Here is a 13,791-nt window from a genome sequence, read left to right on the forward strand (position 1 = left end):
AACTAGATGAAGAAGGTAAGGTTATCAGAAACAAAGCAAGATTAGTAGCTCAAGTTTACAATCAACAAGAAGGTATAGATTATGATGAAACCTTTGCTCCAGTTGTAAGGTTAGAAGCTATTCGAATACTTCTTGTATATGCATCTCATAAACTTATCAAATTGTTTCAAATGGATTTTAAAAGTGCTTTTTTAAATGGTTTCTTAAATGAACAAGTGTATGTAAAACAGCTCCCGAATTTTGAAAGCCAATCAAAACCAAATCATGTTTTCAAACTTACCAAAGCTCTATATGGTTTAAAACAAGCACCAATGGCCTGGTATGAATGACTGAGTTCACTCCTAATCAAAAATGGTTTTCTAAGAGGAAAAATCGACACCACATTATTTAAGAAAACGGAGGGAAATGATTTACTCATCGTTCAAGTATATGTTGATGATATCATTTTTGGATCAACAAATGAAAAAATGTGTGAAGGTTTTTCAAGACTTATGCAAAGTGAATTTGAAATGAGCATGATGGGAGAATTAAGGTACTTTCTTGGTTTACAAATTAAACAATATGAAAACGGCATTTTTATTTGTCAAGAAAAGTACATTAAAGATCTGTTGGTTAAATACAAAATGAATGAATCAAAAATCATGACCACTCCTATGCATCCATCTTCTTCTTTAGAAAAAGATGAAAATGGCAATTATGTTTCTGAGAAAGAGTATCGAGGAATGATTGGCTCTTTGCTTTATTTAACTGCTAGTAGGTCTGATATAGTGTTTGCAGTAGGATTATGTGCTCGATTTCAATCAGCACCAAAAGAATCCCATTTAACAGCAGTAAAACGCATATTTATATATCTTGTTGGAACCACTAATCTTGGTCTTTGGTATAGAAAGGGTTCACATTTTGATCTTATAGCATACTGTGATGTTGATTATGCCGGAGATAAAATTGAAAGAAAAAGCACGAGTGGAGCATGTCAGTTCTTAGGCGAAGCATTAATCAGTTGGTCTTGCAGAAAACAGAACACTATAGCCTTGTCAACAATAGAGGTCGAATATGTTTCAGCAGCAAACTGTTGTTCACAGGTTCTATGGATTAAAAATCAACTTCAAGATTACTCTGTAAGCTATTCCAGTATTCTAATTTATTGTGATAATACGAGTGCTATAAATTTGTCTAAAAATCTCATTCAGCATTCTAGATCAAAACATATTGAAATAAAACATCATTTTATTCGTGATCATGTCAATAAGAAAGATATTGAATTAATCTTTGTTGATACTCAAAATCAACTTGTTGACATTTTTACAAAGTCTCTTGTCGAGGATAGTTTCAATTTGATCAAAAAAAAATTGAAAAATCACGAAAAATCCAGAAAATTCTGGATAAATTCTGCTTCTGCAGAAAACGAAGAACGTTTATCAGTCTCCGTTTCGCGAGCATCATCCTCCGTTCTGAAAAACCAACATTCTCCTCTGAGTCATCACTTTCCCTCTCAAACCAAAAAAGGGAAATCTTGGCATTTAATACATGTCTCTCTTTGTCTGAAGATAGATTGCTGACACAAGCTTTATAGCCCCCAATTTTTTGTTCCTCCTTCCCTAGGTTCACAACAATCATTGTTCTTTTCCCCTAAAGTCAGGAAAACAGTATTGTAAGACCCATAATTTTAAAGTACACTTTATGTATTTTATATGTTTTGGATTTTGGCTCGGAGGCTTTTTATCCAAAGTTAATAATATTATGGAGTTTATAGGATCAAAAAGTTATTTTGACACCGTTTAGAATTACTCGTCGATAAATAAATTTAAATTAAGTGCGGTAAATCCTTTACGGAGAATTTAATGTGTTACGGGTGAAATGGTAATTTAACAAATATCTAGATATTTTGAGATATTTGCTAAGGTATATTTAATATATATATATATATATATATATATATATATATCTATATATATATATATATATGTTTGCTTGGAGAGAATAGAAAGAAAGGAAATTAGAAGGAAGGAAAAGGAAAAGAAAATGTTATATAAAGGAAAGAAGGAAATAGAAAGGAAGGAAAAACAAAGAAAGGAAAAAGGAAGGAAAGAAAATGGAATCTCTTAATGTCTCGGTTACTTAATATTTTGTTTTGAAAATTGTTAAGTTAACTGGGCGTTAAGAATGGGGAATCTCTTAATGTCTCGGTTACTTAATATTTTGTTTTGAAAATCGTTTAAGTTAACTGGGCGTTAAGAATGGGGAATCTCTTAATGTCTCGGTTACTTAATATTTTGTTTTGAAAATCGTTTAAGTTAACTGGGCGTTAAGAATGGGGAATCTCTTAATGTCTCGGTTACTTAATATTTTGTTTTGAAAATCGTTTAAGTTAACTGGGCGTTAAGAATGGGGAATCTCTTAATGTCTCGGTTACTTAATATTTTGTTTTGAAAATTGTTAAGTTAACTGGGCGTTAAGAATGGGGAATCTCTTAATGTCTCGGTTACTTAATATTTTGTTTTGAAAATTGTTAAGTTAACTGGGCGTTAAGAATGGGGAATCTCTTAATGTCTCGGTTACTTAATATTTGTTTTTGAAAATCGTTTAAGTTAATTGGGCGTTAAGAATGGGGAATCTCTTAATGTCTCGGTTACTTAATATTTTGTTTTGAAAATTGTTAAGTTAACTGGGCGTTAAGAATGGGGAATCTCTTAATGTCTCGGTTACTTAATATTTGTTTTTTGAAAATCGTTTAAGTTAACTGGGCGTTAAGAATGGGGAATCTCTTAATGTCTCGGTTACTTAATATTTGTTTTTTGAAAATCGTTTAAGTTAACTGGGCGTTAAGAATGGGGAATCTCTTAATGTCTCGGTTACTTAATATTTGTTTTTTGAAAATCGTTTAAGTTAACTGGGCGTTAAGAATGGGGAATTTCTTAATGTCTCGGTTACTTAATATTTGTTTTTTGAAAATCGTTTAAGTTAACTGGGCGTTAAGAATGGGGAATTTCTTAATGTCTCGGTTACTTAATATTTGTTTTTTTGAAAATCGTTTAAGTTAACTGGGCGTTGAGAATGGGGAATCTCTTAATGTCTCGGTTACTTAATATTTGTTTTTGAAAATCGTTTAAGTTAATTGGGCGTTAAGAATGGGGAATCTCTTAATGTCTCGGTTACTTAATATTTGTTTTTGAAAATCGTTTAAGTTAACTGGGCGTTAAGAATGGGGAATCTCTTAATGTCTCGTTTACTTATGTGTGTTTTGGTAAATCGTGCAGACCCGTGATAGAGGTGGCACCGGTAAACGGTACGGGCCCGTGATAGGCAGTACGTTTACGATTGGTAAGTTGTGCAGACCCGGGATAGGTGGCACCTCGGTAAACAGTACGGACCTGTGATAGGTAGTACGTTTACGACTTACGTTCCTTAGAGAATTGTGTTTGTCCATGAGAGACTACACAGGTGTTTGTCCGTGAGAGACTACACCCTGTTAAATTGTGAATTGTTGGTTCATTTGGTATGTGTAGTAATTGTGTTATAAGTGTTATGTTTTGGAATTTGGTGATAACATGTTGGATTGTAATACCATTTTGAAACCCATGATGTTGTATTAATTGTGTTATAAATGTTAAGTGCTATGTTTTGGAATTTGGTGATAACATGTTTGCTTGCAATACTATTTCGAAACTAATGATGTTGTAGTGATTGCGTTATCAGTGCTAAGTGTTAGGATTTGAGATTATGTATGAATGTGATTGAGTTAGTTATGAATTTTTGAAAGAATACACAGGGAAATCGATTTCCCAATCGATTGGATAGGGTAACAGGGACTTGGCTAAAGTAACAAAATCGATTGGCCAATCGATTTTGTAATCAGTTTTTCAAAATCATTTAAGAAGTCAATTTGGCAATCGATTGGCCCTTAAGTCAGGAACTCAGCAAAGCTGTCAAAATCGATTTGGCAATCGATTTGGTGACACAGGAACTCAGCAAAACTGACAAAATCGATTTGGCAATCGATTTGGCAACACAGGAACTCAACAAAAACTGACCAAATCGATTTGGCAATCGATTGGCTCAGCAAAAGTCCTTATTTTGAGTTAGATAATCGATTGCTCAATTGATTTATCAATGCTTTGGTCAGTTATGTATTATTTGATGTTTTGAGAACTTTATTTTGATTTCATTTTTAATTGGCAAGCATTATATGATCTTTTCGCATATGTAAAATCCAGTTAAGGTGCATGCTTAGTTGAAAAGTTATTTTGAGCATTTACAAACTAAATTGTTATGTGTTAACTGTTATTTTCGGTTGGTGACCCTTTACAATTATTGTGGAAATCTGGGCTTTGCCCTCAGATGAGAGTCAGGACGATCCTACCGGTTCGTACCCTACGGACGGTATTGGAGATAGGAACGCTTGACTGCAGCTACGTTAGGAGGATCTCACGGGGCGCGTGGAGATCACTCAGGGTGTTTAGTTGTGTTGTAAAATGATCAGATTAGGTTGACATAGAGGGATCATATGTCTTTCTTTTGTATTGTATTTATTTTAAAATGGAAGACTGTACCTATACTAATATTGTCAGCTTGACATGTTATTTTCGATGGGTTACATGTACTAACTTTTGACGTGTAAATACTTTGGATTCGTATTTCAAAAACTATTCCGCTGCTTGTAAATTCGGTTGACTTAATCGTCGTTGTGTTACGACTTAAATATTTATCCAAATGTATTTTACCTTATTTAATTCTCTGTTTTATTTTAATTCTTTTGAAAAAAAAATACACCCTCGCTTAGAAAAACAGGGTGTTACAAGTATCCTTTTCAACCACTTCACCTTCTTTTTCCTCAAAACCAGCAACAACATTCTCTCTAAATACCAGTCTTCTTCTTCATCTCACTCACTCAAAATTATTTACGCTCAGATAAAAATGGCGCAAATTAAACAATCCGCACGCAAAAATGCTTCTCCCTGCTCACCATCCTCTTCATCCCTTCATCTGCTTATGTGGAACGTTCACCCTCTCCACCACCACGACCAACACCACCACATGCCTCCTCTGATTCAACTTCTTCTGACAACAACCAAGAAATCTTCAATTACAATCCTTTGTCTACTATCCTTCCACCACTATACACTCGTCCCACACCAACCCTTGCTCAGGTTCCTCCACATTTGCGTAACCAAACTATTCCTAAACGATGCTCAATGAGGGTTCAATCTGGAATTGGAACCTCAACACCTCAAACCTAAAACCATACTACTTCATCATCTCAGATACTAAGACTGGTGATTCTTTTGATTCCTCCCCTCCAACATCAGCAAGGGCACAAACAAACACCAAACCTATCACACCATCCAAATCAACCTTCTCCTCTGAACCCTCATAATCAACTCCCCCAAACCAAAAACGGAGATCGATAAATGAGATTGTCTCCCCTCTTCCTAAACGAACTGAACCCCCCTCTCAATCCAAACCAAAACCAAAACCCATAAAAACAAAATCTGCCATGACGATTGCGTAATTCCTTGCTCGCAAGAATCTCCCAAATCCTCAAAGGAGAAAAACCCTCGCTCCCAAACAAAACCTAAATCGTTGTCAACCCGCCTCTCCAGAACATTCTCCACAATGTTCCCCACCCCAACCTTAAGAACGTTCTCCAATTCTGGAATGTTCTCCTGTTCAAACTCCATTTTCTCCTCCATCACAAGAACGTTCTCCTGCTCACACCGTCTCTCCTCTAGAATTTTCTCCACGTCCACAACCTTCTCCATCAACACACGCCAAACGTTCTCCCACTCCAGAACGTTCCTCTACCTCCACTTCTTTTGAAACTGAACCATCTCCACCCCCTAAAAAATCCAAACAAAATACTTTGCCTCTGATTTCCCCCAACAAATCCAAATTCTTCAAAAACAAATGGGCTCAACGCCCAGTTGGGATCAGACGAGTTTTTTTCTTTGACAAACTCGTCATTGAAGGCAATGTTGTCCAGTATCACACAAATGCTCTTGGATGGACCTCACTCCTGCAAACGTCTAAATGCTACTACCCATATGTTGTTTGAGCATTCTACTGCAATGCAAAGACTTTTGCTGACAAATCCCTTATCATTTCCACGATAAAGGGAGTTGAGATCAGACTAACCCCTGACATTCTGGCTTTAATTCTTCAGTTGCCCACAGATGGCCCATCTGTGTTTGGCAACAATTGGTACTCAGCTTTGAATCTTCAAAAGACTGAAGTACTTTTTGATCTGTTTCAAGAAGGATCAACCCGCTACTTGTCAACATACCTCAAACCCCTCCCTAAGGTGTTCAACAGTATGTGCCAGCATACTCTAATCCCTCATTGTGGGAGTCATGAGTATGTATTTGACAATGACGCCTTGCTCATCCACCATCTCCTAAATTGCAAGCGTTTGAACCTGCCTCATGTGATTCTCCAACACATGATCTGTGCAGCAACCAAAGACTACAAGAAGAATAATGTTCCTTATGGAATGGTATTGACTAAAGTCTTCAGGTATTTTGGAGTTTCCCTTTCTTCTGAAAAATCTCTAATCAAAATCTCCAAATTCTCCACTAAAAATCTCTCTCATATGAGAAAGACTTTTTCTGCCCCACCTTCATCCACCACATCTTCCTTTCCCACCTCTCTCAAAAGAAAAAGATCTACTCGACTCCGGGCTGCCACAATTCCCATTCCATTTACATCTTCCTCGTCTGACCAATCACAAGAAGCAGTTCCCGAACCTACTCAAGAACGTTTTTCACCTCCTCAAGAACGTTCTCCAACAAAACACCAGAATCCTTCAACCTTTCTCCCTACATCATCCATCTTTTCTTCAACTGACTTTATTTCGTTTTCTCAACTTCTTCGTTCCCCAACTCAAGACTTTGGGACATTTCTGACTAATCAAAATATGAGCACCATGTCACAACTCTTTGTTTCACCACAAAAAACCAGTTCCTCTATTTTTAGCATTAGTCAGTTTTTGAACTTCATAGAACCTGCTGCCCCATCTAGAAATTCGTCTACCCCACTTGTGTCTCTCTCATCCATGTCCACATCTGTTGGCACTCTTCCATCTATTTTTGAGTCTCCCAACAGTTGTTGCCACTACTACTCAGCAAACAACTCATCTTCGCACTACTCTTCGTCGGTCCGAACCTTCCAATTCAGATATCATGGAAGCTCTACAGACCATTATGGTTGGGCAGCTTCAGCAAGATCAGGAAATCACTCTGCTGAGAACTTGGCTCACAAAGCAACTTGCTCCCAAGCTGGGAATTCCACCTCTACCACTTCATCCTGTTACTCCTCCTCCTGAAGTTCCTCCACCAAGAAAACCCTCATCTTCGGAAGGATCCTCTCCCTCCTTAGCATCTTAGTTGTTTTTCTCTTGCCTTTTTGAATGACAAATAGGGAGAATTAAGTTAGCTTTTAATTTGTTTTAGAAAATCTTGTATCTAGGTTTCAATAGAAATAGTTATGTAATTCTGCTCACAATTAAATGAAAAACCAGTTTATCGCATATAAAGTTTTAAATTCTGTCAAATTAAAAACTGCATAAATTGAGGGGGTGCTTTTAAGCTCTTCAAATACTTGATATTAGAATCAGAATTAAAATCTAAATTAACATGTTTGTCATCATCAAAAAGGGGGAGATTGTTGAGACAAACTCCAAATTTAAAGTTTTGATGAAAATAAACAAAGGTTAATTAAGAAAGTTAATTATGATTCTAAAATATTATGTTAATTTAACTTGTGCTTTTGAGTGAATTTAATTAAGAACAGAATCAAGCAAAGCATAAAAAACAACAACGAGAACATTTTGCATAAAAACAGAGAATTATCTTCATTTTCAAGAATGTTCGTCACATCATATTGACCAATCACTCTCCTCCTCTTTAACAAAGATTCGGAAAGGTTATCGGATAAAAAAGGATCACTAAAATTAGGATTTATCCCAGTTCAAAAAGGTTATCGGATCACTAAAATAAAAGGACTCGAAACAGACAAAGTGAAACAGTTTGAAACCTCTAAAATCAAATTGTCAAGAAAGTTCGATCAACCTTGATATATGATAAGACATTAAGAATGATCAAAACAGGAACTTCAAATTGATCATCAAATCTCCAGAAAGATCAAAATGACAGATCCATATTGATAATCAATCTTCGTTTACTGCATAACTCTAGCAGCAGTCTGTTCTCTTCTGCAATGGCTTATAATCGTTCTCCAAACTATTTTGGCTACATTCAAGACTCAAGATCGAAACTATACCATCCAAGATTAAGGGAGAAACTTCAAAGGCTCTTTAACTAGAAGACAAAACTGATTTAACAAAGCTGTAACAGAATAGTCAAAGCAGTTTTTAAATTAATTCAAGGTTGGATTATTTTTATTCTGAAATATTGGTTTCAGTCAAAAATACAGAGCACTACCAACAGCTCTTTTTTACCTTCATTAAATGCTTCTAAAGCATATAAATAGAAGGCCAATATCCAAGAATAAAAAAAAATCAAAGTGTTGTCAATTGCAATAATCAATCACTTCACATACTTGAAGTTCTCAATTTTCGCAAAGAAGAACCAGTTCTAAATTCCCATATCAGATTGCTTAATTATTATTGATTTCTTTGTAAAGAATCAAATCTTGAACAAGAGTTGAGATATCTCAGATTCTGTCAAAAAACAATCTTATTGTAAAAACTCAAACTATAAGAGTTTGTTTAGATTGTATTGAATCCTATCAAAGTTAGATATGTGTTGTTGTTACTTTATGGGTGGAAAGTAATAGAGATTGAAACAGATCAAGGTTGATCTAGACTAGGTGCTGTAATATCAAGAAGGTTCTTTGTTTTAAACACTTAGTGGAAAATCTCACAGTGTGAGGATTGGACGTAACCCATGTTGGGTGAACTAGGATATATCTTTGTGTGGTATTCTATATCCTATCTCTTTGTTTGTTAAACTTAATTGATTAACTAAGATAAAACACAAACTGAGTTTTTGTTTTAAGCTAATCAAGGAACGTTCTCTGTTTCATAATAAAAACCAAGAACGTTCTCCGTTCTCTGTTTTCTTAACCAATATCATTCTTGAGTTATTCCTCTTAAGTTTTAACAGGAATTTTAAAAAGGAGTATTTACAATTCAAACCCCCCCCTTGTTACTTCATCTATAAGTAGTTCAGGCCAAGTTATAAGTAGGTCAGACCATAGACCCCTAACTGATGGCCTAACCTATTCTCATCCCTAATTATAAGACTAGAAAGATGAAATATTAGTTGTTTCAAAAACAAAAAGAAATTCAATATGGCGGTTCTGAAGCCAACTGGCAAACCACTTAAGAATCAAAACAGTAATCTAAAGGAAATCAACAAGAATGAGAACCCTAGAAAGGTTCCAATTATATAGTTGCAACCACCTCTTATAAATGACTTTGGCTCACACTTTCTCTGCCATAAATATGGGAAACCAGGTCATATGGCACAAAAGTGTAGGAAAAGGCCAAGCTCTGCTCAGCAGGCTAACCTGAATGAAGAGAAATTTATCGCTATGATAACTGGAATCAACATTATTTGTGGAACAGATGGATGGTGGATAGACACTGGCGCCTCTCGCCGTGTTTGATATGGTTGTTCTATGTTTAAAACATACACTACCATTGAAGATAAGAAAGTATTGTTGAGAGATTTTCACACCACTAATATTGTCGGTATTGGATATGTGGAGTTGAAGTTCACCTATGGAAAGACCTTGATTCTAAAGGACGTGATGCACACTCTAGAGATAAGAAATAATTTGCTTTCTAGTTTTCTTCTCAATAAGGCAAGGTTTACATAGTCTATAGTTTGTACACCATTTTTAAAATTTGTACTTTTGGGAAATGGTATGCCACTGATGTCATGTTTAAATTAAAAAAATGTTTCATTTTGCTTACATGTTGTATGATTTTAATATTTGGCATGTTATACTCTATCATATGAACAAATGCGTGATTTCAAACTTAAGTAACTTTGCTTAATTCCAAATTTATCTTTATATGATTTTGAAAAATGTGATTTTTGTAGTCAAGCTAAAATAACAAAGAGTTCGCATCAATCAGTAGTTAGAGAATCTGAGCATTTAGATTTAATACACTCTGATATATGTGATGGAACTTTAACAAGAAATGAAAAACGTTATTTTATCATTTTTATTGACGGTTGTTCTAACTATACTTTTGTATATCTAATGGAAAATAAAGGTGAATCGCTTGATATGTTTAGGATCTTTGTAATTGAAACTGAAAATCAATTTAGTAGAAAGATTAAGAGGTTTGATAGTGATAGAGGAATCAAATATGATTCTAGTCTATTTAATGACTTTTATAAACTGCATGGAATTATACATGAAACAACTACACCATATTCACCTGAAACGAATGGTAAAGCTGAAAGAAAGAATGAAACTCTTATTGAACTAGTTGTTATCATGTTTAACTCTAATGTTGCATCTCATTGATGGGGGGAAATTTTATTGATTGTTTGCTATGTTTTGAATAAATTTGCCTAATCTAAAAACAAAACATCACTTCATGAGATTTTGAAGAAAATACAACCGAACTTGTCTTACTTTCAAACTTGGGATTATTTGGCTTATGTCAGTATCCCTTATCTCAAGTGAGTTAAACTCGCCAGTAGACCTTTAAATGAGTATTCATTGGGTATGTAATAAATATCAAAGCGTATAGGTTTTATGACCTACAAGCTAAAGTGATCATATAGTCAAATGATGTTAACTTTTATGAAAACAGATTCCCTTTCAAATCGAGAAATAGTGGGGGGCAAGGAAACAATTCACGTTCTTGGGATAAGAGGCACTTAAAGCAACAAACATGAAAAAATAGAACATCAAAGAAGTAAGAGGGCTAGAGTTGCAAAAGATTATGCGCCCGAGTATAAGGTATATGCTTTAGAAGAGGGTCTTGCAAATCTTCAAGAAGATTTGTCGTCTTTAGATGCCAATCTATGGTAAGAGGTTATAAACAATGAGATATATTCTCTCAAGGATCTAACAGGACTTGAAATTTAGTAGAATTGCCTCCTGGCACTACAAGAAAAAAAACATTTTGCGGCGGTTAAAAAAAGAGTTTGCGGCGGTTTTAACCGTTGCAATTTGATGTTTGCGACGGTTCTGAAACTGTCGCAGATTCGTGCGTCGCGAGGCCATTTTGCGACGGTTCCCAAAACCGTCGTTCCAACCGTCGCCAACTTTTGCGACGGTTCACAACCGCCTCTAAATATATTTTGCGACACTTAGAACAAACTCAAATTTATTTTTTTCTGCACAATTACGACAGTTATCAACCGTCGCTATATTTACTTTGAGGCAGTTTGAACCGTCGCAAACCTAATAATTTAAAATAAAAAAATATGATACAATTTTTTTCCTATTTTTAATCAATTAAAATAAAAAATATTCATAAATACCATCCACATAATTTAAATACATAATTAATAACTATTGTACCTAAAATCCAATTTATATAATTTTTTCAAAACAAATAACACCAATTCATACATTGAAGTTAACTAAAACAACAAATAAAATAGTTTAAATATTCAAAACATTAATTAGTGGAGTAGCTAACAATACAAAACAACTCCATCAAACTTAGAAGTTCATCCAAATATCTAATTAGTCCCTAATGAAGTTGTTCCACGATCATCAGGTTGGTGGCTAGACTCAGATGAACGTCTACCATCTATTGGCGATTCTATGTCCATTGCCTGAAGAAAAAAAGTATATATTAACCTCAATGAATATTGATAAATATTGTCAAAACTAATTAACTAAATTTCTCTTATAGCTATAAGAAACCTTTACACAATTGATATTTTTAATCAAAGACAAACAACTCTCACAAGATTTTTAAATATGTTTGCTATGAAAATAATTTTACATGTTTGTCTCTAGAATTTTGCATTTGCATCAAGAAAGCAATTTGCTCCTTCAACATATCAACTTCAGAATCCCTTTTCTTAAGCCTATCAATTTCAGCTTGCATTTTCTCCATCTTTTCATTAGCTTCAGAGGAAGACATCGATCTTACAGAGTGAGAAGTAGATGTAGTAATTTGTGATGGTGTTATTCCAAGTCCCATACAACGAACATATCCAGGATGTTCTTTTCCAAACACATTAACAAATGCTTCATTTGGAGAAGGAGTCTTCCCAATTTCAACTTGCAATTGTTCCTGTGCAAACAGATAAAGCAAACTAAATTCCTCACTATTACCAAAACTAACAGTTGCATCTTTGATTTATAAGGTGGTCAATAACAAATAGTTACAATTACATAACACTTCTATTATTTACACTTACATATTTTTCCTTGGCTTCGTCGTTGACAAATGACCCATCAGACTTTTTATGACAAATTGAATACATTTCACCCCTACTGTATTTTCGACCATCTCTCAGTTCCTACAAGTAAACACATGTAATAAGTACATGTTCAATTAAGTATGCAATCAATAGTAGATTGAAAAAATCCTACCAACTCATCCCTCTTCCTTGCAAGCGTCTTAGAGCCTAATGTATGAAGGATCTTTAGCTTTTCTCTATTTGCAGCATTTTTATCAGCCTTCTCCTACAATGATAACAAATGACATAAAAAAACTAAACAATAGAAAACAAATGACAACGCAAGAAAAGAATAGTTACCACTGTATCTGTCTTACGCCTGTATTGGACAAAAATAGTCCAATGGTCTTGATTAATAGAACGTGGATAATTTTGTAGATTTTCCTCCAAAGAAATGTCCCACTTATAAAATTTCTTAAACAACCTACATCGTGCATCTCGCCATTTCTTTCCAAGGCTTGAAAGGATATATTTTTTGTTGTCTTTATCATCGACAACAAATTTTGACTAGCATAATCATAAAAAAAAAAAAAAATTAGTTTACAATCAAAACAATAAAGAATATTCAGTTGTTTATAATTGATACCTGTATTTTATCCTTAAAAATTTCATTTTTTCTTGTCGATGGAACTAGTTTCCAATTGTCGTACATTATAGGAAAATCCTTAAACTTCCTTGCAATTTCACCCAAAAAACCGCCTAACAAACCAGCAGCTGATCCTACCGGTTGCCCATTTGAATTCCATCTAGTTATTATTCTGCTAACATTAGGAGGAGCTTCAAGCACGTCTGATACCCTTAAGTGTGTCTTTGAAATATGTCCCGCCTCATCTAACACATAAGTCAATGAAATATGTCATATTGCAATCATGTAAAACAATTAAATTTTATAAATATAATTAGACATTAGATAACATACTAATGACTTCTACATCCCAAAATGTAAAATTCCTTTTTTGAGAAATTTCTGGCTCATCTTCTACCACATCTTCAGAGTGAGAGGATGTCTCTTGGAAATGTGTTGTTTCTGTCTCTTGCACTGATCTTGGTGTTGTCACTTGAGAAGGTGTTGCTTCTGTCGCTTGCACAGTAGTTGGTGTTGTTGTCACCGGAGAAAGATGTGGTTCTATCGTTTGCACAGCTAGCGATGTTGTCGCTTGAGAAGGTGGTGCTTGAGAAGGTGGTGCTTGAGAAGGTGGTGCTTGAGAAGGTGGTGCTTGAGAAGGTGGTGCTTGAGAAGGTGGTGCTTGAGAAGGTGGTGCTTGAGAAGGTGGTGCTTGAGAAGGTGGTGCTTGAGAAGGTGGTGCTTGAGAAGGTGGTGCTTGAGAAGGTGGTGCTTGAGAAGGTGGTGCTTGAGAAGGTGGTGCTTGAGAAGGCGGTGCTTGAGAAG

At 35.0% G+C, this 13,791-nt stretch overlaps 1 protein-coding gene across 1 annotated transcript in view; it reads right to left on the minus strand.

Annotated features, from left to right (window-relative positions):
* Window positions 1-11,669: 11,669 nt before the first annotated feature.
* Window positions 11,670-13,791, minus strand: part of LOC101505980 (uncharacterized) — a 10,367-nt gene continuing 8,245 nt past the window's right edge. Inside the window, exons 2-8 of the mRNA XM_012720212.3 lie at window positions 13,321-13,782; window positions 12,988-13,232; window positions 12,702-12,908; window positions 12,535-12,627; window positions 12,360-12,461; window positions 11,939-12,232; window positions 11,670-11,765 (exon numbers count right to left, since the gene is read on the minus strand). Of these exons, the coding sequence (XP_012575666.2) occupies window positions 11,670-11,765; window positions 11,939-12,232; window positions 12,360-12,461; window positions 12,535-12,627; window positions 12,702-12,908; window positions 12,988-13,232; window positions 13,321-13,782 (1,499 nt within the window). The remainder of the gene's footprint in view (window positions 11,766-11,938; window positions 12,233-12,359; window positions 12,462-12,534; window positions 12,628-12,701; window positions 12,909-12,987; window positions 13,233-13,320; window positions 13,783-13,791) is intronic.

Source organism: Cicer arietinum, chromosome 8 (assembly GCF_000331145.2).
Source record: "Cicer arietinum cultivar CDC Frontier isolate Library 1 chromosome 8, Cicar.CDCFrontier_v2.0, whole genome shotgun sequence".
NCBI classification, from domain to species: domain Eukaryota; kingdom Viridiplantae; phylum Streptophyta; class Magnoliopsida; order Fabales; family Fabaceae; genus Cicer; species Cicer arietinum.